The 27,088-nt window shown below is 49.6% G+C and overlaps 11 protein-coding genes across 11 annotated transcripts; 4 read left to right on the top strand and 7 right to left on the bottom strand.

Annotated features, from left to right (window-relative positions):
* Window positions 1–1,480: 1,480 nt before the first annotated feature.
* Window positions 1,481–3,613, bottom strand: BDV37DRAFT_118181 (putative cyclin-dependent protein kinase complex component). The gene is made up of 3 exons (XM_032078532.1): window positions 3,501–3,613; window positions 1,958–3,285; window positions 1,481–1,905 (listed from the first exon to the last, which is right to left on the bottom strand). Exons 2-3 carry the CDS (start codon window positions 3,218–3,220, stop codon window positions 1,600–1,602), a joined length of 1,569 nt encoding a protein of 522 aa, XP_031941396.1. The 5' UTR covers window positions 3,221–3,285; window positions 3,501–3,613; the 3' UTR covers window positions 1,481–1,599.
* A 974-nt stretch (window positions 3,614–4,587) lies between these two features.
* pre3 (proteasome core particle subunit beta 1) lies at window positions 4,588–5,960 on the bottom strand. Its single transcript, XM_032081962.1, has 5 exons — window positions 5,746–5,960; window positions 5,636–5,681; window positions 5,554–5,568; window positions 5,225–5,500; window positions 4,588–5,168 (listed from the first exon to the last, which is right to left on the bottom strand). The coding sequence occupies exons 1-5, from the start codon at window positions 5,780–5,782 to the stop codon at window positions 4,844–4,846; spliced, it is 699 nt and encodes a 232-aa protein (XP_031941395.1). The 5' UTR covers window positions 5,783–5,960; the 3' UTR covers window positions 4,588–4,843.
* A 391-nt stretch (window positions 5,961–6,351) lies between these two features.
* BDV37DRAFT_283122 (alpha/beta hydrolase) lies at window positions 6,352–7,444 on the top strand (the record flags this gene model as incomplete). The annotated part of the gene is made up of 4 exons (XM_032087223.1): window positions 6,352–6,446; window positions 6,532–7,044; window positions 7,099–7,224; window positions 7,285–7,444. 4 exons carry the CDS (start codon window positions 6,352–6,354, stop codon window positions 7,442–7,444), a joined length of 894 nt encoding a protein of 297 aa, XP_031941394.1.
* An 865-nt stretch (window positions 7,445–8,309) lies between these two features.
* BDV37DRAFT_118123 (ATP11 family protein) lies at window positions 8,310–9,483 on the bottom strand. The gene is made up of 2 exons (XM_032078531.1): window positions 9,274–9,483; window positions 8,310–9,199 (listed from the first exon to the last, which is right to left on the bottom strand). The coding sequence occupies exons 1-2, from the start codon at window positions 9,450–9,452 to the stop codon at window positions 8,356–8,358; spliced, it is 1,023 nt and encodes a 340-aa protein (XP_031941393.1). The 5' UTR covers window positions 9,453–9,483; the 3' UTR covers window positions 8,310–8,355.
* Window positions 9,484–10,420: 937 nt separating this feature from the next.
* BDV37DRAFT_283120 (flavin-linked sulfhydryl oxidase ERV2) lies at window positions 10,421–11,246 on the top strand (the record flags this gene model as incomplete). Its single annotated transcript, XM_032087222.1, has 4 exons — window positions 10,421–10,632; window positions 10,698–10,826; window positions 10,880–11,167; window positions 11,231–11,246. 4 exons carry the CDS (start codon window positions 10,421–10,423, stop codon window positions 11,244–11,246), a joined length of 645 nt encoding a protein of 214 aa, XP_031941392.1.
* Window positions 11,247–12,603: 1,357 nt separating this feature from the next.
* BDV37DRAFT_248125 (uncharacterized protein) lies at window positions 12,604–15,044 on the top strand. The gene is made up of 3 exons (XM_032081961.1): window positions 12,604–13,005; window positions 13,104–13,226; window positions 13,459–15,044. Exons 1-3 carry the CDS (start codon window positions 12,985–12,987, stop codon window positions 14,848–14,850), a joined length of 1,536 nt encoding a protein of 511 aa, XP_031941391.1. The 5' UTR covers window positions 12,604–12,984; the 3' UTR covers window positions 14,851–15,044.
* A 1,049-nt stretch (window positions 15,045–16,093) lies between these two features.
* BDV37DRAFT_283118 (ketoreductase sphI) lies at window positions 16,094–17,155 on the bottom strand (the record flags this gene model as incomplete). Its single annotated transcript, XM_032087221.1, has 2 exons — window positions 16,094–16,680; window positions 16,741–17,155. 2 exons carry the CDS (start codon window positions 17,153–17,155, stop codon window positions 16,094–16,096), a joined length of 1,002 nt encoding a protein of 333 aa, XP_031941390.1.
* A 544-nt stretch (window positions 17,156–17,699) lies between these two features.
* BDV37DRAFT_294132 (cytochrome P450 monooxygenase sphH) lies at window positions 17,700–19,456 on the bottom strand (the record flags this gene model as incomplete). The annotated part of the gene is made up of 3 exons (XM_032089579.1): window positions 17,700–18,854; window positions 18,926–19,198; window positions 19,253–19,456. 3 exons carry the CDS (start codon window positions 19,454–19,456, stop codon window positions 17,700–17,702), a joined length of 1,632 nt encoding a protein of 543 aa, XP_031941389.1.
* Window positions 19,457–19,976: 520 nt separating this feature from the next.
* BDV37DRAFT_271601 (transcription factor sphG) lies at window positions 19,977–22,433 on the bottom strand (the record flags this gene model as incomplete). The annotated part of the gene is made up of 4 exons (XM_032084742.1): window positions 19,977–20,523; window positions 20,592–21,238; window positions 21,298–22,025; window positions 22,400–22,433. 4 exons carry the CDS (start codon window positions 22,431–22,433, stop codon window positions 19,977–19,979), a joined length of 1,956 nt encoding a protein of 651 aa, XP_031941388.1.
* A 1,457-nt stretch (window positions 22,434–23,890) lies between these two features.
* On the top strand, window positions 23,891–25,140 carry BDV37DRAFT_283115 (putative short chain dehydrogenase/ reductase; the record flags this gene model as incomplete). Its single annotated transcript, XM_032087220.1, has 5 exons — window positions 23,891–23,920; window positions 23,967–24,033; window positions 24,089–24,222; window positions 24,308–24,614; window positions 24,686–25,140. The coding sequence occupies 5 exons, from the start codon at window positions 23,891–23,893 to the stop codon at window positions 25,138–25,140; spliced, it is 993 nt and encodes a 330-aa protein (XP_031941387.1).
* Window positions 25,141–25,191: 51 nt separating this feature from the next.
* Window positions 25,192–27,083, bottom strand: BDV37DRAFT_248120 (acetyltransferase sphE). The gene has a single exon (XM_032081960.1). The coding sequence runs from the start codon at window positions 26,821–26,823 to the stop codon at window positions 25,255–25,257; it is 1,569 nt and encodes a 522-aa protein (XP_031941386.1). The 5' UTR covers window positions 26,824–27,083; the 3' UTR covers window positions 25,192–25,254.
* Between the last annotated feature and the right edge of the window lie 5 nt (window positions 27,084–27,088).

Genomic DNA, 27,088 nt, shown 5'->3' with positions numbered 1-27,088 from the left:
TACTCTGGAAAAAGCATTATACTTTTCGGGAGGCGGAAACAGGGCCCAAATATTTTTGGTCCTCCGGAATCTTAACTAATAATAGTCTCTGGTTTCGGAATCAGTTCTATCGTTCGAGGTTGTTAGGGCTGATGACGGCGCCCCACTTCAACATTCCTGAGGCGTCCTAGACGGTTGCGGACAGGTTTGACATACATGACATACCATCGTGCAAAGCAGTGGTGACTGACTGCTCTGTTGAATGTCAATTCCACCTTGGACTACTATGGCTGCTTTGATTATGGGCAAGGTTTGGCTGCATCCAATCCCGGGCGATGCTTTTCTCTTGTTGGGCGTTAATATACTAGACTAGCAACTAGATCCGTACAACTTTCCCTCTCTGCGGGTCAACCTTCATTAAAGGCTGTGGAAACGTCAATGCGGACCTCCATGCTCAAAGAACTCGAATGATGTTGAGATATAGGCATAACCCGGGTGCTCGGTGTCTGCACTTTTCTCAGGCGCTCGAGGAAGGCCCGCTCATATATGTCATTTTCACCTCCGTATCAGTCTGCTCTCATGATTGTGAGGCCTTGAAATTTGTCATCTGTACTACGAGATGTTAGCGAGGCATCCCAGAGCCGATGATTGAGTTGTAAAGGGTATCTGTACTATTGATTGCGCATAAGCCACGCTATTGAGTATCGCGTGGATCCTATTCTGCTGAGTACCTCATGTTTGCCGTTATGAACCTGACAGGATGATAAACGTCCGAGCCTTCTTCTACCTTATGATGCAGTTTTGTCATGAGAGGAAAAGAGTCCGATGAAGAATCCGTAGACGCGTTGGGGATTCAAGAATGGAGAACATTCCACTTAAGACCAGAAATGCATTGATAAAATAGAGGTGGAAATGGATGTTGAAAAACCGAAGCGACGAGAGGGGATCGCAATTTACAACGTTTCAATAGTTAATGGTGTCGATAATCGTTTTGGTGTTTCTGATGTAGTCACCTTTCTGTAGCAGGCAATTAATCCATCTTGTCAATTCCATAGTCAGCTATAGTTCAGTGTATGGAGAGCACATACACTGAGCTGTCCTTCTAAGTGAAAAGCTACCACCTATAGAGTAAAAGTACGTGATTGAAACCGAGCCCTTATTCGGGGCTCCCTTGTGGAACAAGGAGACACAGATGCGAAAGTTGACCAGAGTAGATTATGAAAAAGGCAGACCAAGTGACAAAGATAAGACGATTCTCGCGGCCGTATAACCCAAACAACAGTAAAACGCCCGAAAACACCGGTCGATGTCAAGATAACATATGCAAAGGTAATGGAGTTGTGTACAGTAAGTACCGGAAACAGAGGGTCATCGGTATCCATGAGAAATATACCAACAAGCTAGCAGCCAAGAGTCTATAAGTAGAAGAACAAGTTGTGACCCGAAGATGCGCGCACTAAAAGAAATCGACAGACAAAAGTAGCGAGGGTATGTGACGTCCACTAGAGAGAAAATGAATCAATCGTTGATACTTGCAGCCACAAATGACATCATCCTAATAACAGTCGCTAAGCCGTGCGTGTAAGAGGGGAGAGCGTTGCATGCTTCGACATTCAATAATCATGGTGGGGTTGGGGTCTGTCGGATTTCTGGCTGATCGGGGCGACGCTTCTCGTGAGGCCGCATATACATCGCATCTGATGGAGATTCCATCCCCGTAGATGAGCCGAATGGACGAGGCACCTCTGTTTGAGACGCTATCTGCTGCTGTTGCTGTTGTTGAGAAACAATCTCCCGTGCATAAAATTCGACAAGCATAGTTCCATATGCTTCCAATTCTTCAACTGGTATCGAGAGTCGAAAATCATTTAATAGTAGGAATTGAAGCTCGAGGTGGTTCAGCTCCACCAGTGGAAGACCTCCCACCTAGAATGAATTAGCTCTGGTAGGAAAGGGACTTCAGAAGACAACAAAATACCTTCGCGTATCGAGAATTAGTGTAAAAAACATCGGAAAAAAATTTACTGGCACAGGTCACGCCCGCGATGACCAGCCGGTGAATGTTAAAACTATCGACAACAAAAAATTGGGAAAGGTAGTCGTCTTCCTCCTGGGGGTGTAAAGACGGTGATATAGAAGATGGACTTGTTGGGTCCTGTGCTCTCATTCCAGCAGAGGATGGGGGAGTCACCATGGGCGAAGCATGCGCAGGCTTCACTGCCGACGCCTGAGACCCTGGCCGAGAGGCAGAGTCCGCTCGGACATGTCCCCAGCGCCGCTGGAGACGCTCCAATTGGCCTTTGTTCACTAGTTCAGTCATGCGATCAAAGTACACTAGTAGGCTTAGGAAGACCTCATAAGTTGTTGGGCAGTACTTATGAATGCGAGTGAGATAGCTGAGAATGCTGATGCTCGGTACATTCTTGCCATGGAACGCAAGCACACTCGTAGCTTGCGGGCTAAGGCTTGCTGTGCCATCAGGGGGAGGGATGTGTCGATGAATCTGCTCATGGTGTGTGTCATTGGTCGTGGTGATTTTCGTAAGAAGTCCAGCAACCATCTCAATGATGTCGGTGACTGGCATAGAGCTAATCTCATACTGGCGCTCCTGGCACCACTGCCCCGGTATTCGATCCCTTTGCGACTGGGCCAAGAACTCTTCGCTGGCAAAGCTCTGGATATGGGACAGATCACGGACCTTGATGCGACTCGGGGAGTTCGCTTCTGACCCACCCAGCGACCGCAGAGACTGGTGTGTCGGCTTCAGCCGAGGGGAAGCGGGAGATGAGTGACTCTCCCGGTGAGAACTCTGGTTGGTACTCACATGTTGGGAGCGATGGAACGCGGGGTAAGTGGAAGAGTCGGGGTAAGGTACATGGGTGGAACTCATTGAGGGAGGCTGGGTGTATGTCGATCCCGGCGTGGCGGAAGAATCTCGCGTGGACGATTGAGAGGGTGTGTGAGATGGCCGGTTGATATAGGCAGGCACATCATGCGAAGAGTGGGAGTGCAGACGAGCAGAGCCGGCGGCGGATGCTGATGGCGGGGCTGTGGAGGAAGTGGGGGTGGTATTGGTCGACGTGGACCTGGAGCTGCCGGTGTCCAAGTGAGATGATGGGTGAGAAGTTTGATGGGATGAAGGTCGATAGACGGATTCCGAGGGAGTGATGGCGCCTCCCAGCATGGTGTAGGAGCTGTCAATATGATCCGACCGCGGATGGTTGAGGAGGACTGATCCCATGTCAAGGCGCCTGGGCGACGGCTAAAACACGCGGTGGTCTATGCTAAAAGCCAAGGGCCGAGAAGCTGCAGAAGTCAGCGACGTGAGCCCGCTGGGAGCGACATACGAGGTGAGGGGTCATTGAGACAGACAGATCGGACAAGGGGAATCATTCAGAGGGGACTTAAGGTGAATGATTGATTTAATAGGGAAAAGGGAAATGCATAAACAAGGAAAAGGAAGCGAAGAAATCAAGTTATTGTACAGCAGAAAGAAAAGCCGGGTGAGGGATCAGATACACTTAATTGATGGGTCGATTTGATTATCGAAGCAGAAAGGAATTGAGCCTAGATCAATATCAGGTGAGAGAGCACTGCACTTAGTGAACCCAACCCAGGCTGGCGGCGGGAAGGGAATCACAGCCGATAATCAAAGACAGGCAACTCCATTGCGCTCGATCAATGAGAGAGGGGGGATGAACTCCGAATTGAATTGAATTGAGAGGAAAGGAAATTCAAAAAGAGCCCCCAAATCAACGGGTGGAGGAGCGACTGGGGAAAGAGAGGAGGGGGGTTCCAGTGGTTGAGGGAGAGTTATGCGTGGCGAAAGGAAGAGGTGATCAAGTCCAGAATGAGAAGATCAGAGGTGCAATCGATCAGTGACTTCAAAGGGCCCACCGGGCAAGCAGCACTCGACCACAACCACTCATGCAGTTTTTATTTAGTCCCTACACTTGCTTCGAAATTTAAAAATAACCACTGGCCTTTCAGCGTTGTCATTCCTACTGACCGATAATATATATCTATGTATATATATATTAAAAAATATATACTCTTTATTCTTCAAGAATAGTCTCCGGCCACTGATCTCATCAAATGTAGGGACGTATCACCGCAAGGAAAGGGTGGAACCTTTCTCAGCGGGTGGTCGACCCTTACAACAAAGTCTAAGAGAATAGTTAGAATCCAGTTCTAGCCCAAGGGGACTATTACTTGTCTACTATGTACTACTGACTTACAACGGCCCGGATCCTGATCGTCGACTGGATAGTCTCGGTGCATAGACCAATGACGACTCTCCGGACGCGCAGGTGTGTGGATGAGCGAAGAACGATTGGCGGTGACTTTGTGTCATAGTGCTCGACGACTTGAATTCTATCCCTCCTATTGCTGCAACCCAATTAATATTGATATCATCTATGGATTAGCGCTCTTCTATGTGTTTCCCACCCCCAAAATTGATGTTTCCACCGAGCCATGTTTTGGGAAAATGCTTCCTTGTTACTTTTTGGATGATGGAAAGATTACTATAACAATTCTGAAAAAAAAAAAAAGAAAAAACAGACGGAATAAATAATTAATAATAGAACAGAATTTAGTTAACTGCAGGGAAGGTGTGCAGCATATATGACTGCGAGAGAAATCAATGTCATAAACTTAAAATGCTACTGTTCAGCAGCAAGACGTTATTGATCCGCTCGACTTGACATTTGTGGAGTTGGCTTCCACAACTGGTACTCTACTGCCCTTACACAAGTTCACAATGGTTCCTCTATTATGCTACTCAGATGGGAGTTTTCACAGCTGATCACAGCTCAATAGCAAGAAATATCGAACACATCATCATTCAATACGATTATATCCATCAGTTGGTGGTACCTGGCCCGGTGTAGTCCGTGTCGGGTAGGTAGAGATGTCTCTGAGCTCCTTTAGCCGTCAATACTACCAGCCGAATCACACCTCCTGAGCTTCCGTCCCATTTGATAGCCTCTCGCAACGCTCCCCGGACAAAGTCAATGCCTTCTTCTTCTGTCATGTTTTCTTTCCAGTTTGCATCACAGTAACCGTAAATGTAGGTCGAACCGGATCCACCAATGGAATAAGCCTGCTTGTGTAGGGATCCGCCAAGCGGTATCGAATATACTTGACCGCCATGTCGGGGATCGTATCCGGCGATAATGATGCCAGCACTGCAGCCAATCAGATTAGCGGTGATTCTTTGCTCCGAGTATAGAGGGGGGCCTACGTCAGCATATCCTTGTTCTCATAGCACAGCTCCTGAAACAGCGACGCGGCAACCTGGGTGCTGGGGGCCTCATTGTTGGTAATCGAATACATGTTGAGGTGGTAGGAAACAATATCCGCCACGGCTTGCGTATCTGCTGCAGATCCAGATCGACAGCACCAGATAGTATCATGAACCTGCGTCAATTTGTCGGTGACTCGATTGGCAATGTAAGCTCCCGTCGTTGTCCGGCTGTCGGCACCTAATATAACACCATCTTTGAAGTTGATCGCCATACTATCCCTAGTCAACACACCATCCGAAAACATAGGACTAGCCTGTGAACTTACATCGAGGTACCTAGGCTGTATTGAAGGATATATTAGCTAACATGTCGGAAGGGCTCCATCATAAGTCGGGGTGACGACATACTTGACCTCGCCGCTCTTCAGGTGGTTCATATCAACATGAATGCCATCTATCATGAATCATCAGTCACTGTTCGTCTACACCACTCTTATCTCGATGGGGACCTATCTGACCTTCACCAAGCACCCCCGTGACGCCGTGACCGACCATATTGGCTGATGGAGAAAGTATAGTGGGACTTCGTGAAAACGTCAAGCGTAGCTCGCAATGATGCACAAGCAACGGCTGCTGTACGTCGATAGAAATAAAACAGTGAGCCAAGGGAGTATCGAAGTCGTAAAGGCCGATGGAAGGAGGAGAGATGAGATGATAATGGAATGGATATTCCGAAGAGCTCTGACGGAGCTCAAGGCAGGCGAACGCGTTACGTTGGCAGCTGAAGCTGGTTCCGCCGGGCGGTGAGTACCAACAACGGTCCTATTGGTCAGACACTGCCTCCCCGCAAGCCTCCTGAACAACTTCCCCCAGCCATGGGCTCCGGTCCGCAGAGACGCCATCATTTACCGGCTCTGGAGCTATTGAACCCCATTTCCAAAGCTCCTCCCTGAAAGCTTGGGCCCCGGGTTATTTTCCTTGCTATCTCCTTACCTCTTTTAGACTTTCGAACTCCGTTGTGTCTCAGTTCGATCAAATACTGCACGTTCATATCTACCCGTACTCTCCTGTCCAGTATAATGTCCGAGTCTCCGCCGCCCCCACCGTCTTGGAGTATCACCAGTATGGCCAACAGTGCCGCTCAATACCTAAGGCTACCGGTTTTGGCATCATCTGGCTTGGCAGTTGTTGCCAGTGGCCTTTTGTATTTCAAACAAAAGTTAGTGCTATCCAAATTCGTGTGCTCGTTTGGTAGTGTAGTATATTCATAATGTGCATGAGTTAGAAATTGACCACGTGTGCAGTGAGTTGATCTATCCTCGCAATGTTCCTACCGATGCGCGCACCAATGTACCGAAACCCCGACAGTTTGGGGTCAACAATTACGAAGAGCTCCAGATTCCTACCCCGGATGGAGAGTCACTACATGCCCTCTTCCTTCGTCCATCCAAGAAAGGTCTTGCCGGTGATCTTACTGTCTTGATGTTCCATGGAAATGCCGGAAATATTGGTCATCGGATTCCTATTGCAAGGGTCCTACTCGATATACTAGGTTGCAATGTGCTTATGCTGGAGTATCGAGGCTACGGGCTCTCGACCGGAGTCCCGGATGAAGCAGGGCTAAAAATCGATGCGCAAACTGGACTCGACTATATCCGACAACGAGCGGAGACTAGCAACAATAAGGTTGTAGTTTACGGGCAGAGTCTAGGAGGAGCGGTCGCCATCAATCTTGTGGCTGAGAACCAAGACAAGGGGGATATTGGAGGCCTGATCCTTGAAAATACTTTTTTGAGTATTCGCAAGCTGATTCCGACGTATGTTCGCTACCATATATGTCACTTCACTCACCTGTTCTAACTTGCATGTAGGGTTTTCCCTCCCGCCCGATACCTTGCTCGCTTTTGCCACCAATATTGGCCAAGCGAAGATATCCTGCCTAAAATTACCAAAGTCCCCATCCTCTTCCTTAGCGGTTTGAAGGACGAAATCGTCCCGTAGGTTTTCCTCATGAGTACCTTCTTAAGGAAACAGAACTGACAAAAGACCGTGTATAGACCGTCAAATATGACTCAGCTCTTTGCTGTTTGCCAATCTGAACGCAAAGTCTGGCGCACTCTGCCAAACGGTGCCCACAATGACAGTGTTGCTGAACCTGGCTACTTCGAGCACATCCATTCATTTATCAAGGAAGAAGTCATCGACCATGACCAATAGATGCTCCCCTGTTGCATGGGTCACCTACCGCTTTAGGCTGACTTCAGTATGCGGGCTTTTGCCTGAGGCCTCTTCTACTCTACACAATTACATTTCCCCTTTACAATCCCCTAATAACCCTTTGGCATTTTACAAAAGAAAAGCCACGGGGTCTTCTCAACGATTCAAAGGTGACTGCAGACACTGCTGCCCTTGTTGCCGCCATAGATTAACGATTAATTCTTTTGTCTTGCCGAACCCTTTCCTGGCTCGCCTATGCCAGGCCTTGTTCATATCCCAGCTCTGCTTCTATTTCGCGGTTAGGTACGTGATGCCTTAGGCATTGGCGTGTTGTATTCATACAGGTTATGTTCCGCCAAATTTATGCGCTTACGATGTTGTTTTGTCCCTGGGTTCTATACGGGCGTTATATCCTATCAGCTTTGGTTTTAGGGCGGTTGGGTTAGGAGGTTGACTTTCTGACTATCTCACAATCACAAGGCCCCGTTGATGGTCTCAAGAACGCCCAGCTTTCTAATTTTTCAATATACAATGTTTCTAGACCCTATTTCTCTGATTGATGAACAGACTATTTCATCATGGACCTGAATTTGAGCCTCGGCGCTCTTTCCTCTTTCTTCCTTTGCCTTCAGGCAGCCGCCCGACAACCCGGTGCGGAACAGCTCACTCCAGTATAGAGCCCCTATTGCTCAAACATATGTCCGGCATGTTTTACAAAATTCCATGCGGCAAGGAACAGAGGAAGCCCCAACCCTTGGCCAAAGGCTCAGTGGGGATGACTATAATGAGTATCATGAGCGACGCCATCTATCGTACATAGTATTGCTGTATTCTAGGTCTATCCCAAAAAACAGGAGAAATTTTGAAAAGGTTAAAGTAATACAACGCTAGAATCAAAAGATTAACATAGTCTACAACTTCTCCGCCTCCTCCAACAACGCCTCGATCTTGAAGATATTGGTATCTCCCTTGGTGAACGAGCGCAGCAGCTCACCCTTGCGCCCACTGGCCTGGCCACCGAAATCATAGAAGCGCTGAACACAGCTAACTAACCAGGTCGCGTCAGTGGAGGAAATGCCCGAGTCTGGCATGATCTGGCCATGCATGAGAACCAGACCCTTCTCATCGGCTAGGTCGAGGTGGTGCGTAATAGTCGTGTGTGGTTGGGCATAGGAGCCATGCAACTGGTACGCGGCGAGTTGGGTGAAGATGATAGTGGAGGTATGAGAGCTAGCCAAAGGTCCAGAAGTGACTGTCGGGGCGGCCGGATGGAATGCCCACTGAAGGAAGTGGATCTCTGCGCCGGCATTGGCAGCGTCATCTCCCTGCTGCTCCGATTGTTCGGTCTCGGCTTGCGTGCGGGGCAGGGGGAGGACGAATTGGGGGTTTTGGCGAGCGGCCGAGGAAATGCGCTGGTATGTTTCTACCGGGATAACGGCGCAGACGGAGTGGGGGTTGCTGGCATGGCGAAGACGCCAGATAGCTTCGATTTCCTTTGGTGGGAGATCGAGGACTTTCTCGACATCAATGTAGGAGCTGAGAGGCTTGATGCCTGTGGAGGATTTGCCGGAGCCTTCAGATGCGACTTTGGCTTGGGGAGAAGGTGGCGGGGGAGGAGGATGAACCGCGGATGTCGATGGAGAGGGAGTAGGTTTGGAGGGTTCTGGGGTGACAATGGTGGACGCTTTGCGACGGAAGTCATCGATCTTCTCTTTGTAGGCGTCTTTCAGTGAGTCGACGGACTCGTGTCCTTCTCTATTAGAGCATGTTAGTTAGCAACACAATTCAGAAGCAAATTGTAAAACTGAATTATCCCGTGAAATACTGACTGCTGAGCTTTCTGATCCAACTTGTTTCGGTACCTGTCCAACACAAACTTTGGATCATGATGCGTGGCGAGGAAGCGGACATCGTGCACCTGCGCCCATCGTCTTTGTTGGACCCGTAGGAAAGGCGTCCTAGTATTACGGATCAAAGATTGAAAAGTAGAAGGCCTCAGAAATACCATTTTCCAGTCTGCAAGTATGCTTTGGGACAACCGTGAACAGATATTGGAAAAGCTGCGGAACAATTAGTTAACTAGAAGTTAGATACAAAAGGATTATCTAAGCGCAATTGCCTATCTTAGCCTCGTTTACGGTAATGGCAACGACGATCACTCAGATATGGCATTGTGCTCTGGAGATTCCTAGAAGGTGATCATAACTACGTAGGTATAATACAATAATTTCCAAGCCTATCGTTATCAATGACGAGGAAAGGGATTACCCTGAATGGGAATTGGCCTTCGTTCTGCCACTATCGTAGTATCATTGTCAACTCGTGTGCCTGCGTCTGTCCATACATCTTCCTTTCCTGCTAGTCAGCCATGGTTCCAAGCTGAGAAGAGTCCCCTTGTTAATTTCTGCTTCAGCTCATATACCGACTTGTTGGTGGTGGAAAGCTGCATCTATTGTAGTTGTGACTGTTTATCAGTAGTATCAGTGTGGCGCTGAAGATACGCCATCAAATAGATCTCCACATTTACATTCCTACTGGCTGCTTGGCATACATTATCTATATGCTCAATGCAACTTCTATCGGCATGGTTTTCAATGTCCACATGATGACACAGTTCTTAAATGTGAATAACTCCTGCACAATACCTGGAATAGATATTGATTCCTGCATTGAGGGCTTTATGACTAAGCAATACAAGTGAAACAGTGTGTGTTATCTACACGTGGACTGATCTTCGGAACAAAGGATACTCTCATGCAGGGAGATCGGAGTAAAACCACAATTCTCTGGCCAACTTTTTTTGCCCAAGTCTCTCCTTAATGTTAATTTCATTTATCCGAATCTAGCTCCGATCATTTGAACTAAGACCAAGCCTGACTCGAGAAATACTATCTCAACCTCCGTTGGAATTCCAATCCATTGGCCCATACCCCCGATTGACGGTTGCTACCTCACATCAAGCTCCTCGTTTCAAACATGGCGAACCGCCATATCACAAGGCGAATACTACTTGGCACTACGGTCTCAATCTTCCTTCTCTTTGTCTTCTTCGTCCGGCCTCAAGGCCCACCGAGCCCCGCGATCCGAGCCCCTGGTCACCTGGAGAAACAGTCTCATTCAACATTGACAAAGGATGATATGGTAAAAGGCGAGGTGGTGATGCCGAAGCTGGGCAATGAGACGGCTAAGTATGTCACACACACTTTGGTCTGGTGGGATCTGAACCTATACTGATTGCATGGGGAAATGCTAGGGCGGAATTAGGGCGCGCTACGTGGAAGTATTTCCATACTATGCTGGCACGATATCCAGAAGATCCGACGGAGGAGCAACAAGAAACTTTGCGCTCATTCATTTATTTATTTGCGCGATTATATCCATGGTATATACCTTCCGCGTCAGATTGCATATCTGATGACACTAACCGTAAATCAGTGGCGAATGCGCCTCTCATTTCCAAGGTCACTTGAAGAAGTATCCTCCGCAAGTGTCGTCACGCAACGCTGCATCGGGATGGGGTTGCTTTATCCACAACGAGGTCAATACCATGCTCAAAAAACCTATTTTTGACTGCAATAAGATCGGCGACTTCTACGACTGCGGCTGCGCCAAGGACGAAGAAACCGAAGACGAGAACGAGGAGCTCAAGAGTAGAAGCCATACTGACTCCAAAGAAAGCGACGATATTGCGAATAGTCAGCGCTTTGAGATCTCCAAGGAACCGTGGGTTTTCCCCCTTACTCCGCCCCACACCTCTCTATAATGTTAGACTGACAACAGATTCAGAACTACACAGGGCTGAGTCTTATGCAGTGTTTCTCGAGATTTTAGTCTCGAAACTAATTTCTAGATACTATGTTGTAAACTACTTCGATCATACTTTACCTGCGCGGGTTCGTTGGGAGTATACTGGAGCCAGATAATACTCAGTACATATATACCGTCCGGAGAGTGGATTGAATCCAAAAGATGTACTCGAGTGCCTTGCTGAGGGGAGCTCAGGTGGTGCTTGTCAACACAGCGGATGCTTGATTGTAGAAGGACCTTCTACATCACTGCGTAACATCCCAGCGATCAGACGCACTGTCCAATTGTTGGTCAGCCGCACCAGTCACAGGTAGTACTCCGATGCAGTCATGCGCGCAACTGCAGCTCTAGTGTAGCCTTCAACCGGATGGGCCACTATTCTTTGCCGAAAGCTTCTTTTTGGTTCATACTACCACACTATTGTACATTTATGGGAACATGGGTCTATCTTCTCAATGACCCCTTCCGTTCGCGTCTATGACAGTACGACGGACTACAGCACAGTTTGGCGCCTGGAATGGTCAAAGTGCGGGGTTCTGCCGTATACGAGATCATGAAACTATCCCCAGGAAAAGCGAAACATTGGCCTCCCATCGTAATTATAGGCGTTGTCGGTATTCTCGATCTCATGGGATACAAGGCGCGGGACCTAGAGCCAGTAGATAAAGTTAATTCGACTAGGCCAGTCGTCGTCTTGTCAGAGATGGATGGGCCCCGACCATACGAAACAGCTTTCTTGTTATTATTATCGACATGGCCTCGAGAATCCGTGCCCGAAGCCTTATTCTCTGTCGAACTGCATAGCCCCTCCATAAGCGCTACGCTAACTGGCAAGCTGAAAGGCGACGGTGGGCGCTGAATGGCTCGCCCGCCTCCATATTGGAATCAGAGCGAGTCTCCTGACAAGTTCACGCTGATTGCTGGATGTACAGGCGCCACACACACCCCTTTGAAGCCGCGATCAACAGATCATCATATCATGGTGCGTGGGGATCCTGGCTCTCCCTGACCGCAATATATGTATCTAATCTTGGGATCGTGCTCAGACCAATCCGAAGCACTGCACAGAAGCGAATGTACAAATAGCCCCCTAGAGTTTTGTGGTGTATATACGCCGCAGTTGTTTTCAATCTCCTGAAACTTTTATCTTCTTTGTTCCTTTCCATAAGCTTCTACTAAGTATTGAAATCGCTGTTGTCCTCTTGTGGGGATGTTTGCCTGGTTTTCAAGGCAACACAGATAGGTGCCTATCTATATTACTAAAATAGTATTAGCGCCACTCAGTGTTTGGAACCTTTCCGCTTTTTTTTTTTTTTTTTTTAAATGCGCGCGCCAGAAAAGATAAAGACAAACGCAGTCAAAGATCAACAGAAAGAAACGCAGCAGAGTGTCCAACTTTTCAAGCGCCTTGCCTTTGATAATCGCGCTGTGCGATCTTTATACCCTTTGTTCCTATTGGAAATAGCTTGCATTCTTCGTGTTGTTACTCCCGACAACGAAAGGGTTGGCAGTCATTTTTGCTTTCGGCTCATCCTGCCACGCTGCGCGACAATCTTTATCAGTCGCAAATAGCTGATCGCGTAACTGATTCTTGTGCCTGGTATTTCGCAGCGCTAGACAGCGTGCTTGCCAAGTATTTTTCTTTATTCCACTTTTACTTTGTTGCTTGGGTTATAGTACCCACCAGTAACTGTGCTGCCATCTTATAAGTGGATTATATAGCGGGGCTCAAAATGGTGTCGTTCTCATGCGAGGTGAGTTGGACAAGACATTTATTCGTTCTCGGATGTCCAGATGTTATGGACGAACCTTAAATGGACGGTGTTTGCTAACCTTTCCCTCTTAACTTTAGGCTTGCGGTGATATTCTCACCAAGAAGAAGCTCGATCCTCATCGCAACCAATGTCGCGGCGCATCCTTCACCTGCATTGACTGTATGGTCCATTTCCAGGGCACCAGCTATAGATCACATACGGTATGGATATGATTTTCTTTTCCTAAAGTGCCCTACCTATCAGTCCGATGCTACTCGATCGCCCTCGCCGTCTTGAGCGCACTACTGGTTCTCAGTGCGATCACATAGCATCTTTGCTTTACAGCTTGTCGCAGGGGTATCGGGTAGGCGTCAACGGCGAGGGGCTTCTTGATAACCACTACTTATTAAACAACGTACTATCATTGATTGGTCGATGCTAACTTGACTTAAGTCATGCATGACCGAGGCTCAGAAGTATGAGGGCGCTCTATATAAGCCGAAACAAGCGAAGAACCAAAGGAACCAAAAAGGCAAGAACGATCCAAAGCAGAACGCGAAGCCTACTACTAATGGTCACCGAGCACCATACGTCGAGGACGCTCCTGAGTCCGACAAGTCGAAGGAGAACATATCCGCGCTACCCACCGCCCCTACTCCTCCCGTCACGTCGGGGACTCCTCAGAGAGACGATTCTAAACAGGTCAATGTATTCGACTTCCTAGTTGCTGAGAAGACGCCGAACGCATCTAAAGTCTCACTCAATCAGCCCAAGGAACAGATGCAAATGGTTGATCACGCCCCTTCTGTTTTTGAAGCCAGTAAGGCGCTGGCCCACTACGAACCCGGCGGCGCGGATGAGGATAAGCAGTATGATCTGCCATACGAGGAAAATGGGTATTCTTACGGCTCCGGTCCTATTCCACCATCGGCATACCCAAGTAAAGCCGCGAACGCTTCCATGGAATTTATGACCCCGGCGCCGAAAAAGAAGAAGGATCGTTCACGCAAGACTGAGACGGGCGCCGTCACCAGTGAGAAGAAGCGAAAGCGCCACAATGAAGACCAGGAACTTGAAGACGCCGATACCCCTATGATGGAAGCACCATCTAGCGTTGTGAACCACCCAGGCACGCCCATGCTAAATCACTCCGGGTTAACAGGTGGTTTGAGTCGGATGCTTCGATCCCCGTCCTTGGAATCTGAGAATGATCACGCCGATCATCCTCGCCGGCGTTACCAGGACCCTTCATCTCCCATCAAGCGTACTCGTCGTGATGACAAGGATGGCTCTGATGCCGGCTTGGGCATCTCGATGAAGAACCGTGCTGAGCGCCTTGTATCTTCCATGTTTGGAGGCCCTGCGGAAAGCAAGCGTGGCTCATCAGATGATGGTGATATACGACCCAGGAAGTCGAACCGTGTGGCATCTGATTCGCACAAGTCTAAGCGCAAGAGTAGCGCCCAGATGGATGGTCGGCCGTCTCAGCGTCTCAAGCAGATCGAATATGTCAACGGTTCCCGCACCGAGTCCCCACGCGGGGATGACGGCCGCCAGGTCGTGGTCTATGGGCAGCCGAACATTCCTAGTGACCTACAGCGACAGATGGCTTCTCACTTCTTGTCATTGGTGACCAAGGGTCCCGAAAGCCAGCGAGGATTCTCTGTGAACAAGGTCTTGAAGCGCTTCCATCGTGACTTCACCGACGAATTTGATGACGACCGAGGTCGTGAGCAAGGGCGCAGCCGTGCTGACCACGAGCAGAGAGGTGAAGACGAGAAAGACCTTTGGCGTACACTGCGCATCAAGAGAAATGACCGGGGAGAGATTGTGCTTTTTATGTAATCATGAGGAGGGCTGGGTTTGACGGCTGATAAGATTGCTTGTGTTTTGTTTTCATTTGCATAGCGATGTCACTTTGATATATCTATTATTCGACTTTGGCTCCGTCTTCTAGCAGCCAATACACTTCTTTTCTCTATTATACCGGATTTCCAACCATATTCAGTAATGGGAGTATGTTGGTTGAGCCTTAGTACCTTTTCTCTCACTCAGGTCAAAATATATATCCATACATGCACTCCGGTACTCGGGATCTATATATCATCTGGAGGCGCTACAAGAATTATGACCGAGGCGTAGAGCATTTCAACCATTCTCGGATCTGTAGGGGTCTTACTACTGTGTATAAGAATAGATTAAGTTACTGTACCAGGGTTCATCACTCTAATGCCTTTCAGCGTGGAGATGATCACTTGCAAAGAACTCGGAAAGAGAGGGGCCAGACTGAAATATTGGCCCAGGTGCATCTGCGTCGATTCAAATATTAACTGATTCAGCGTATCGAGGTCAGAATCCCATTCCCGTTAACCACAACTCTCGGTCAAAATCCCCCTGTCTGTCCGATATTAGAAGCCAAGGGCTATTGCACGTCAGGTGGCTCCATCAACGGACTCTGGTGCTCATTAGCGCTATCGGCGGTGGTACCTCCCACTGTAATACCATTATGCTTATCTGTTTATATATTCCACTAAGTATTTAACGTGTTGCAATCTCGAATACTGTAATATAAAGTCCATATTGAGTACTAATTAACTGCGCTCGGTCATTCATCCTAACCCCCATACATAGGTCAGGCGTACTGTCTGACGCAGACCTTGCCACACACCTCGCTGGTCAACGGCCTCTCTTAGGTGTATAGTCATAAATGCCAGGCCAGGTACTCCACATTCTTAAAAGACTGTGAGCACATTGAACAAATCCGTTCCTCGTGTGAGATCTTCCGTCGGTGAACACCTCTCGTGATGAGGACGTGGTAGCATTGGTTACAGGTTTAATACGGCACTACGTTGATGAAATGATCGATTCTATTCTACCCGGGCAAATGGGTTGCAGAGTAAGTAAACGAAGACAAATCTTTCTGGTGTACGGTTACTTCATGGTGGACCCAGTAGAAAGCCAACTTTTGCCTGCACTTATTGGTACAAAAGTGTGACTCGATTCCCCCCAACTCATCCCGTATCAGTTCAGGGAGGTTTTAGAAACCGGCTGAAGTCCTGCCCTCTCATGATAGATAATTTCCAAGTTCTCAGCCTTTCACAAATGATAGTTGTTGGTCCACCACATCCCGCACCATCTGGCCCCAAGAGCGCCATTCAATCCCCAACTCTGTTTCTGCTTTGCTACTGTCCGTTGAGAGGAACTCTTCCTCAATGTGTGGGGTGATCTGTGCCCCAAGGCTTGGATAGTTCTGCTGAATGATATCCGCTACTTCTTTCCAGGTCGTGCCCTTCCCCGAAAGCAGATACCTCGACCCGTCCGGGATGGCTGGATCCAGGGCCTTGAGGTGTGCATCGACGACATCGTCAATATGCACACCGGGAACCTGGGAATAAGAATGATGAGGGGTGCCTGTCATTATAGCATACCAGAGAAGTCCGTTTGAGGATTCCTCAATCTCCTCGGCAGCTGTCTGTAGGGGGTTTGGTCCATACACAAACACAGGATGGAGCGTTACCAAGGCATAGTGCGGCTTTTCGATTTTGCGGAACTCACATGCGGTTCTGTTGGCAAGCAATTTAGATGCATGGTACAGCCGCATGGGTATTCCTCGTGGGTCATTGGAGGCTTTGAAGTCTTCCATTTCATCTATATCAAAGTCCCAGTCATTGTCCTCTGGGATGATGTCAGACTAGGCACGATATAGGTAGCCCGGGAACTCCAAAAAAGGCTCACCTTTAACGACGCTACCGGGCGGTATTCCGTCAAGTGGCATCAGGGCTGCAATCGATGAGGTTATCACAACTTTCTTGATGCTGGGCACTCGAGCAGCCTCTTTGAGCAAGGCGGTCGTTGTTTTCACAGCTGGGGTGAAATAGTACTCCTTATCTGTTCCACTGGGGAGAGGATGTGCAAGATGGATGACATAGTCAGCTCCGTCCAGCTCTCCTTTGAATGCTGCTGGCTCTGTCAAATCAGGAACCGTAACGAATGCCACTTGTTCGCTATATCCCGACAGCAGAGCCTGTAGCCTGTCGGAGGGCTTTCGAAGACAGATCCGCAAATGGTATCCTGCTTTGAGTGCTGCGATGGCGGTGACACTGCCAATGAAGCCTGTTGCACCGGTGATGAAGATCAATTCACGCGTCATGATGCATAAAGCTCGAACCCAAAGAATTTGGAGAGTGTGGTGTAGATAGGGTCTTTGGTTATCTTTCTGCAAGGATCCGGTCATAGAATTACCACCGTTTTAAATTCCAGTGATGTCAACAGCCCCCGAGCGGGGCGTGTTGGAGATCGCCAATCTATAAATCTTACACCCCCCCATCTAAGCCCTTTCAGGAAACCGATACACTTAGACGATGACATTAAAGATTACGAGGCAAAGACTTGAGGCTCGTGTTCCGTGGCGGGGCGCCGGATCCCGCTCCCCTTTGCATTAGACCCGCGGCCGCATTCGCCATACCCCTGCCTTCATTCCGGCCCTACTGCTCGGTCGTGTTCTTCTTGCCTACACCGATAGGTGATGTGTTACTCTTCCTATGACGAACAATTGGGTAAGTGTTGTATATCTCAATATACTCCTAGACGTGCATAGTCAAAAATGCACATGACTTGCGCCAACCCATTAAAGTCTAATCGCCAAAGGAAACCTAGAGGGAAGTAGAAGAATGCAGAAGGATCCCTCATTCATTTCACCATCCTTTCAATGGAGTAAATTTGGCCAGGACGCCGTCCTTCGGTGCAATAGTCGCTCCCTCTCGCACCTCCAGGGGAGCGTCGGGGTACTTCAATTCGAACTCAAAGCTACCAACCACCGTAGCTAGGAGACATGCTAGTTCCGCTTTGGCGAATCCCTGCCCAATACAACTGCGCGGACCATGAAGGAAGCTCAGGAACGCATAGTTGCTGGATGCGCCACCAGTGTTGGCCTTACCGGGCCCCATCCATCGATCTGGGTTAAATTGCTCCGCGTCCGCCCCCCACAGCGACGGCATATGGTTAACAAGTTCCGGCGAAATAACGACTTGCGTACCCTTAGGAATAGGTTTCCCCATCAGGGTGGTGTCCTGTAGTGCCACACGGACGGTGTTTGGCACAGACGGGTGAAAGCGAATGACTTCATTGCAGACAGCATTCAAATATGGGAGGCTATCAATGGTGGCAGCGTCGATTAGGCCGGGGTGTTCAACGTCAATTGGCGGCAGGTTGGCGCGGACTTCGTCGCGCAGGCGGGCCTGGACATCTGGGTGCTTGCAAAGCGCATATATAGCCCATTGGAGAGCCCCGGCGGTCGTCTCGTGGCCGGCACCTAGGAAGGTCATCAACTGGTCGACGAGACTCTCATCATCAAATTTGCCACTTCGCAGTGCGACGGAAATAATGTCGACCTGGGCCTCTGCATTTGGATCTTCCATCTTGATCTTCTGCTCGCGAATCATCCGCAGCGTGGCATCACGGATATTGCGGCAGCCTGTGTTAATGAGGTTATTGTGCTTGGTGGGTAGCTTTGCTAGCCATGTGGTATTCCCCAGTAGCAATCCAAGTATAAAAAGAATCTTGGTTCCCAAGCCTGGCGTGGCGAAGATCATTTCGTAAGATTGGCTAAGACTGTTTTCGGGGTCGCGCAAGGAGTCAAAATCCCTGCCCATGCCCGCCAAACCAATGATGTCTAGCGAGGATCGACTGGCCCAGGTTCCCACTCGCACTGTATTATCTTCAGGGGTCTTTCTGGTCTGCAGATCCTTTCGAATCAACCTCGCCATCTCCGTGCCCTTAGACCAGAAGACAGGATAGAGATCCTTGACATGGCGGTACGCAAAAGCGGGCTTAAGATTCTTACGTTGAAACTGCACGAATGATTGTAAGATGCGAAACAAAAGTGAGATCCGAAATTGCATGTAAATTGCGTGGCTCTCACCTTATGCTCCTCACCTTCAGCAATGAGGATGCCATTGCCCAGCACACGCCTCAATGTTTGCTGTATCACCAAGGGCTTTGCGAACTCGTAACCCTTGCTCACCAAAAGTTCGCTTAGGACAGCAGGGCTGGTTATCGTGAGCCTTTCCATGTTTCCCACAATGTAGTAACGAATAATTCCATCGTTGGGGATGGTCTTGGCCCACTCCTTCATCAGCGCATGGGGGGTGTCGACGAGCAGACTACCCGTATTGCCCGTGAGCCAGTGCCGATTCTAGATGCTGTTAAGTCGGAGTTAACTTTGGCAACAGAGGATGTGATGACTTACCGATGGAGTGGGAAAGTGTTTGAATGGCGTGAAAAACTCAGGGTAGACAAATAGCTGATAGACCAGCTTTGATATGGTGATTCCCGTAAGTAGAACGACAATTGTTGCGATTCGGGAGCCGAAGATGGCGTATTCTGGCCTGACGTAGATGCCAACGGCTATGCCGAGGTAAAGGACACCAAAGTAATCGTTGATACGCCCCATAATAACCGTTGGGTCTCGAAGTAACGGTGTGACAGAAGAACTGCGGCTTCGTTTTCTCGCAGAGGCTACCCTTACTTCAATTATCTAGCGGGGTCAACTCGCTGACCGCCGGCTTTGGTTTACGCTTGACCCTTGCTGCCGCACCCTACACGCAGCGTTACCTTTCCCTAGTGTCACTTCTACGGCAACCAAGCCTTGAAACCCCTTACGCTACCGGGGCTCGGGCGCCGTCTCCGCGGTCGACTTGTCAGATGGTTACTTGACATCAGTGTATGACTAACATGGGAGCAGAGAGCTCTGAGGCCCATTTTAGGCGGATGGTCTATGGGAAAATATTCGATTGTGCGCGACTACTCTCTGGTAATAGACTTCATTGGTTGTCGTTTCATACTTTTTTTTTTTTCGCTGCCAGCTGTTTTCGGCGCCTACATATCATTTTAGGCAGCAAAGCATTCGTCTTGATATACAAGTCAAACTCTCACCAACTCGCAGCGGACAGACTTCATATTGATCCTGGTACTTAATTAACGTCCTTCCAAAAATGAACCGACTCTCCCAAGGCTTCCATTGCCAAAGAATTGAAGCTTTCGTTCCCGGGAGCCGTCTTCGCGTAGCTCCTCAATTGCGGCAAAAACTCATCTGAGCCTTGAGCTAACTCGCCGCTTGTGGAGTTGATTGGGCTCATCGAGGCAAAAGAACTATCTGGGTCTTGGAAAACGGCACCGTGGAAACGTGAATCATAGGTTTCTTGAATCTCTGAATTCACGTAGTTGTAACCGCTTGTTGGGGGCGAGAGTAGCTCTGACATCAAATAAGCATTTGTTGGTCCTTCTGAGGTCGACTTCTGCCGTTTGTTTTGGGCTTGCCTGGCCTTTATCACGTCGGTGACAATCAGTGACAGCTGGTACAGCCGTCGATTGTATGAGGCTTCTGCCCGGAAGTCGGTAATGGTTTGGAGCATCTCAACAAATTCTTGGAGCATATCGATGTCACAATTTGACCCCCGGCCGCAGATGATGGATGACATTACTTCGTAAAGATAGAGTGAGGGAAGTGAAGCGAGGAAGCTATATCGGAACCGAATGGTCAGTCCTAGCCGTCTAGAGAAGGCAGCTAGAAAGGTACCGGTACTCACAAGGAGAAAACAGCCTGGCTCCCTTGATCCGGCGGGGAATGCCACAGCCGTAACAAGAGTTTCAAACACATCCTAGCAACCTCGAGAGCCCGTTGGAAGATCGGATCGGGATGGTGCTTGTGGGGCCAAATGAGAAGCAGCTGAATAGAAAGGTATTTGATTGCCAACTGGAGATTCGAAGCGGAGCCTCCTGAGAATTTTTGGATCTGGTCCAAGTCAACTCCCGACTGGGTCAGACAGTCTTGCAGTCTTGACAAAATCATTGCTGCAAATCCCTTGACCTGGTCCTCATTTCTCGCCTGCACGTGGACAGCGTATATCTCCAAGTAGACGCTCTCTTCTATCCTAGCCATCTCGGCCTTTGCAACAAGGCAGGATGGGATATCGTTTTCAGAAGGCACCAGGCAGGGGTCGAAACGGACCTCGGAGACTGGTATACTGGGAGATGATCCAGCCGTCCAGCAAACAGCCTTATCCAGAACGTATAAGCAGTACGAAATGTTTTGTCTTTCTTTGATGTCCTCCTCGCTCAGTTGACCGTGAAAGGTGTCCCATTGGTGAATGCCGATGGACTTGGCACATCGGGTGGCTAGAGCAAACAGCGTCTCGGATAGGCCTGTCGAGAGGTACACTTGCGCGACTATGTGCTTGTTGTTGTCAGCGATTCAATGCCACCAGGCAAGGCGGCTACTAGTCGGAGACGTACCAGCGATAAGAGTGCCTGCACATTGATGAGGTGCGGCGAGACAAGTTGGTCAATGTGGTTGATAGCGCGCTTTGCGTTGGTCAGAAAGCCCGCAATGAGGTCAAAGTCGATTGACGACGACTTGCGCGTGTGGCTGGATTGTATTGAGTCCCGCTGGTGGGAGCTTAGGGAGTCCGCTGACATGGCCATGAGGATGAGGCTGTTGCAGCAGACGATAGAAGCCAGGTTCCGTTCGGACGGTATTGATTGCCGCAAGGTAGTTGCCATTTGAGCGAACCTTTTCTTTGTCCAGATGGGAAAATGTTCATTGGTTGTTGTAAAGTATGGCTCGATCATGGCGTCCAGAATGGCAAAGGGAGGCGTTGTGGGCGGTGACTTTTCCCCGATGGGCATCTCCTCTCCCTGACCGACTAGAAGATCAATCTTGCGTTGTGCTTGCAGCACGGACTCCTTCACGGTGTGTCTTTCGATATCCGCGCTGTCAAAGAGCTCATCCTTGATCTTGAGCATTAGCGATTCCAGAGACGTCGGGCCAAACCATCTTTCGTCGCTGTTTTGGTCCAAGAGGCAACGACCAAGCGGCCTCGTGAATCCGGGTGATTTCAACGTGTCCGGGAAGCGCTGGGGAGTCAATTGCGGTGTAGGTCTCGGTGGGCTGGCCGGGCGTTTTGAGGAAGGTGAACCAGTCGATGACTCCTCGAAAAGTCGCTTCAAGGACCGTTGAGTGTCTGCCAATGAAGCCTTGAAACGCATGTCATTGAGAGCCCCGTCTACTGTAGACGTCAATGGGACTGCGGTTCGCTTACCTCGAGCTGTTGAAGGCGACTACCCATGCCCAAAATTGTATGGCTTCTATGGAAAATGAGCTCGGAACATTCATGTGGACAATCGTGACGCAGTACATACAGAAGGGTTGTTTGGTTGCACTTTTTGCCTTGACCAGACCACTCACATTGCAAGCCCAGGCGGTCACAATTCCTGCAGGAAGGCCTTTCTCGACTGCAGCGTATCTTCCTGGTCCGGCATTGGTCACATACTGCTCACAGGGATTGGTTATTTTCCTTGCTTGTGGAGCCGTGGATGGGAGGCTCTGGGCACTTACCTGTGTACTCGTCCCTAGGAACCTCCTTAGCCATGTTCACAGTTTTGCCAGCAAACCGTCGTAGGCTGCGTCAATCTTTGATTCTCCTCAGGATCGGTCACGATCGAGTCTACTGCACAGCTTAACATCTTACAATGATCGCGGGCAAAAGCCTTTATAGGGGAGATGGAGGAATGGAGGAATAGAGTAAGGCTCCGTTTGCCAGCCGTTACATCCGTCCCCATCCTTTCGGCATGCTGACGTGCATTGGTAGCGGGGATGCGCTTGAACATCACCAACGACACAGTATCATAAGGGTCTAAGGCCAACCATGCACAGCAACCACCATGGCCCACCAATGGAGAGTGATGATTCGATGTCCCCAACTCAAGTCAGAATCACATCAGCCTGTTACCCAAGACCATACGATCCATGGATGGTATATACTCCTTCCCGTTTGGGATTTGCTGCTCGTCTTTCATTGGATGCACGGTTGGGATTCATGCACTGAGATATTAGATTGCAGGAGTATCAAGGTAATCTATTTCTTATCTATTCTCCTTTTTCCATAGCAGCCGAATAAAAACAGTGACAATTGGTCGAAACCAAATGAAGGACATGGAAGGCGTTGAAGAAATTACCCACTGGTCTAGTGGGACCACCGGATAAATATATTGTGGTCGAGGTTCGGCTGAATCCAGCCCATCAACTTTCCTCTTCCGTCGATCATTAGGGCTTTGGTTCCGAGCACAGCCCCCCAATCGAAACAGAGGGAGGTGAAAGGAGGTACTAAAACTAATCTCTAGCAAGGTTTGACTACCCCTTGCCTAGTGTCGCATCCAATGTCCTGACTGCGCTAACGCAGTAACCTTCGTATTGACATTCTAACCAATAAAAGAGGCGCTAAATGACATGTTTGTCGCTTGGGTTCTTGTGGTGGTTGCGTACTGCATATATGCGGGGTTAACTGTGTAGTTTGAGACGATAACGGAGGGGTAAGTTTGGACTATATTGGGGAGAGAGAGAGAGAGAGAGAGAGAGAGACTAGGTGGAACCGAATAAACCCCCTTGAAGGAGAGAGAGGGAGGATGTAACTCAGTTGCTGTCAGACCGAGTACACGAACGGTGGGATCTGCAACCCACTGTTGCAGTACTTGCAAGGTAGGATAACGCGTTATCCGCTCGACCATCCCGGCAGAGCGAATAAGCCTTATTTGAAGATGTTAGAGAGCTAGGCGTAATATTGCGGAACTTCCCTCGTTTCGGGCACGGGACCCGTCATCAGCGCCCACTTGGTTAGGCCGGCGATGGCTCCGACTGGCTCCTCGCGGTCTCTGGCGTTGCTAGCCTGAAGATTCATACCTCCCATGGAGCTGGGGCGGATCGGCAGAATGGGGCTTTTGATCCTCACCTTGCGAGACGGACGGTGTTTGAATGTGCCATTGCGCCCCAGCGGAATCTTCCCTCACCTGCTTACACCAAATATAGAAGAGTTCGGAGGGGAAAGAAAGGATGAAACCAAATCAGGATCTTTTAGGCAAGGTATGTACGTATTCTGCAGATACTAACCTGGCTGACATATTCGCAGACTGCCTTTGTAACGGGTGGTTCCGGTGGATTGGGAAAAGCGATTTCCAACATACTGGCTGCGCGTGGTTTGTGTGCACCCTCCAGCCCGATAACCTAGAATTTCACTGAACCCAGGTTCAGGTGCCCATGTCACAATATTCGCGCGACGGCCAGGGCCTCTGGAAGATGCGAAGAATGAGATAGTCGGGAATTGTATGGATGCGAGTCGGCAAGAGATCAATGCCGTCGCCGTGAATATGGCGGATGCCTCTGCGGTATGTTGCTCCAATTCCGAGAAATCCCAACGTTCAGAGAGACTTGCAACATGCAAATGAAGTGCACCCCGTAACCAACTCATAGGTTTCGGAAGCATTCAGGTCCCAACCCCGAATAGCGGATCTCCTGTATTGTTCCGCCGGGGGCAACCATGCGGAGAACGGGTTTTTCATCGATCTCCAAGCCACGCAGCTCGATTCTTGCATGAAGAATAATTATTATTCCACTGCGTATGCTGCCAAGGCCATGTTGGATATTTGGGTTGAGAACGATAAGAAATCTGCTGGCAGCGATTTCTCAAACATCACCACGGGGCACACGACCAGGAAGATTGTTTTTGTCAACAGTGCGGCCGCCTTCTTGGGGTTACCGGGGAGCGTTGCTTATACGCGTAAGCCGATGATCTTGATCTGTTGATTCGAGTTGGTTGTCCTCTTCTGGCTAACATCGTCCATCTCGAAGCCGCCAAAAGCGCTGTCCGAGCCCTAGCAGACACCCTTCGCTTCGAAGTCCTCCGCCACAACTCCTCGCATACCACGTACACAATCCACATCGCATTCCCGGCCGACTTCATCTCCCCTGGGTTCGTCCTCGAACAGGACACCAAGCCCAACCTCACAAAGCGGATCCAGGGAACCAATGTCGCCACTTTTGCGGAGCTGGAGAAGAAATTTCCTTCCTCAGAGGAAGTCGCACGGGGGGTAGTTGCGCGAGTAGATAAAGGGGATTTTATTATCTGTGAGGATTCGTTGTCCGGGTATCTTTTGTTTACGAACATGATCGGGCTGAGTCCCAAGAGGGGGCTTGGGATCGTCGATTCGTTGCTGAGTGTGGTGATGGGGTGGTTTGTTGTGCCGGTGGTGAGGAGGAGGTGGGAGAGGATGTGTAGAGAAGATGGTAGTCACAGCTCACGATGAGAGGTCTAGCAATCTCCTACGGGGCATATCCCCTACGATCTAATTTCAGCTTTGCCAAGTCACACTTTTATTGACATTTCAGTGTCTCTAAGATATGAACAAATATGCTAGCCCCTATATATATTTCTTCGATGACAATGTGGCATCTTCATCAGCCATGGACAGGAGCTGTTGCTCTACAGCCGACCAGACTCCTTTCCGCAGACTGTACAACAACCAAAAGTTCCCAGCAGCGTCCTTTCCAATCACCACGCCTGTGTTTCGTGTGGCATAGCCTTTGGTCCCAGTTCCTTGGATACAAGATGGTCTGCCCAGCTGATTGCTTCGCTTGTCCAGTGCCAGTCCCTCTCTTTCGACGGCAGCAGAAAAGTCAACTTCAAACAGTTTTGCTTTGACCCAATTGGATATCATTACCGTATACATACTAGAATTTCCGAATAGGGCTGGGTGATGTGCATTGTCCAGAGTATTTCGTTGGATAGTGTCCAGTGCTTGGAGTTGTTTGACGTTCCGCTGCTGTATAAGAGACCGGCGGATTTCCGATGCGGTGAAGCTTAGAGGACTTTCGAGGATCTGGCGAACGGAAAGGAATGTCAAAGTTGCGAAGACGGCATTAGTGACCAAGGCACAGGTAGCGGATGGGATGTGGCCAAGGTCTGCTAAGATTGACCGGCAGCAATATGTGTTGCGCATGTTCACCGTGCGGCTGGGGCGAGGTCTTTCGGCTCGGAGGACGACTCGCGTCCACCAGGCAAATAGAATGTCTCCCTCGCTAACGAAAAGGGGTTTGCCGCTGTCGCCGTCATCGCGCGCTGCGAGCTCCCCCATCGCCTTATCTCGCATCTGGTGCAGGTGTTTTGCCGGCAAGAAAATCACCCGTTCCTCCTCCCGGCGCTGCCAAAACAGCTCCACCGTCAGAACATACCGCACTGCAAACCAGAACCATGCCCACCCGACGAGCAGCGTGTCGGTGAACACGTATTTTTGCAGCGGTTCCGACTTCGACTCGGAGAGGCCAGCCAATGGATCGTCGGAAAATCCCACAAAGGGCTTCACTTCATCTTCTCGTCCGCGCAGCACCGCAGCCCAGGCGTCCAAGACAGCATCAAGTCCCATCATGTCCATCAAGCTATGGAGGAACGAGACGGTAACCAGGGTGGCGTCTTGGAATGTGATAATGCGAACCCCGAGCTGGGGGCTGTCTGAACAAAGCCAACCTTCCAGGCGGTCGGGAAAAGCGGGAGTCCGGATAAAGGATCTGAACTCGGGCATGGATGTATAGGTAGTGCCCAGTACAGACGGGCGACCAGCGGCATCCAGGTGGTGAGGCTGGGCTAAATGCGATGCTTGAGGATGATCCACCACTTTCATGTCAAACGCGACGGTGGAGTATGCGAAGCCAGGGCGCTTCTCGTCGTAACATTGTGGAACATGATATTCTAGTCCCGCTTCTGCATTCCGGCGGATTCGAGCACCGAGTTTCCGCCAGCCTCCTAATTCTAGCAGCCGAGAGAGGGCACGTCGAAGCTTCTCAGGGTCCAAGATGTCATCGAAGCGGAAAGTAACGTCGAAGGAAAGGCCTCGTGTATGGTGGTCATCATCCCAGTAATGGAAGGGAATGATCGTATCGGTCGATACGGTCGGCGGAGGGGCAGGTCCCTTCCCTAAACGAAAAGAGACCATGACAAGCTGTTGCCTGGAAAGGAGCCTCTGGATCGATCACGAAGACGATTCTGGTGGTTGACCGTGGTGTGTTTCATGATCTCCGTACTCAAGCTCCATAGAGACTTGTAAGGTTGCCCCACTGGCCGGGCCGAGCCTTCGGGGATCGGAACCCGTGTGGACCGCCTAAAACATGAGGCTCATGATTCATCCACCGATGCTGGAGAGAAGAGTTTGATCTCTCTCTGTCCAGAGTAACTCGTTCACCCCGTCATTGTTCTTCCTT

This window comes from Aspergillus pseudonomiae, assembly GCF_009193645.1.
Source record: "Aspergillus pseudonomiae strain CBS 119388 unplaced genomic scaffold BDV37scaffold_33, whole genome shotgun sequence".
Lineage (NCBI taxonomy): Eukaryota > Fungi > Ascomycota > Eurotiomycetes > Eurotiales > Aspergillaceae > Aspergillus > Aspergillus pseudonomiae.
This window is presented reverse-complemented; position numbering and strand designations above follow the sequence as displayed.

Bases quoted from the DNA above. Each gene is read 5' to 3' on its own strand.
- pre3 (XM_032081962.1), bottom strand. From the start codon at position 5,782: ATGGTCGGTCACGGCGTCACGGGGGTGCTTGGTGAAG. The intron at 5,682-5,745 runs GTCAGATAGGTC...GATTCATGATAG, and splicing joins CACGGGGGTGCTTGGTGAAG to ATGGCATTCATGTTGATATG. The intron at 5,169-5,224 runs GTAGGCCCCCCT...GATTGGCTGCAG, and splicing joins GAGAACAAGGATATGCTGAC to TGCTGGCATCATTATCGCCG.
- BDV37DRAFT_248125 (XM_032081961.1), top strand. From the start codon at position 12,985: ATGGTGTCGTTCTCATGCGAG. The intron at 13,006-13,103 runs GTGAGTTGGACA...TCTTAACTTTAG, and splicing joins TGGTGTCGTTCTCATGCGAG to GCTTGCGGTGATATTCTCAC. The intron at 13,227-13,458 runs GTATGGATATGA...ACTTGACTTAAG, and splicing joins CCAGCTATAGATCACATACG to TCATGCATGACCGAGGCTCA.
- BDV37DRAFT_118123 (XM_032078531.1), bottom strand. From the start codon at position 9,452: ATGGTATTTCTGAGGCCTTCTACTTTTCAATCTTTGATCCGTAATACT. The intron at 9,200-9,273 runs GTCAGTATTTCA...ATGCTCTAATAG, and splicing joins TTGGATCAGAAAGCTCAGCA to AGAAGGACACGAGTCCGTCG.
- BDV37DRAFT_118181 (XM_032078532.1), bottom strand. From the start codon at position 3,220: ATGGGATCAGTCCTCCTCAACCATCCGCGGTCGGATCATATTGACAGC. The intron at 1,906-1,957 runs GTATTTTGTTGT...AATTCATTCTAG, and splicing joins CTAATTCTCGATACGCGAAG to GTGGGAGGTCTTCCACTGGT.
- BDV37DRAFT_248120 (XM_032081960.1), bottom strand. From the start codon at position 26,823: ATGGTCTCTTTTCGTTTAGGGAAGGGACCTGCCCCTCCGCCGACCGTA.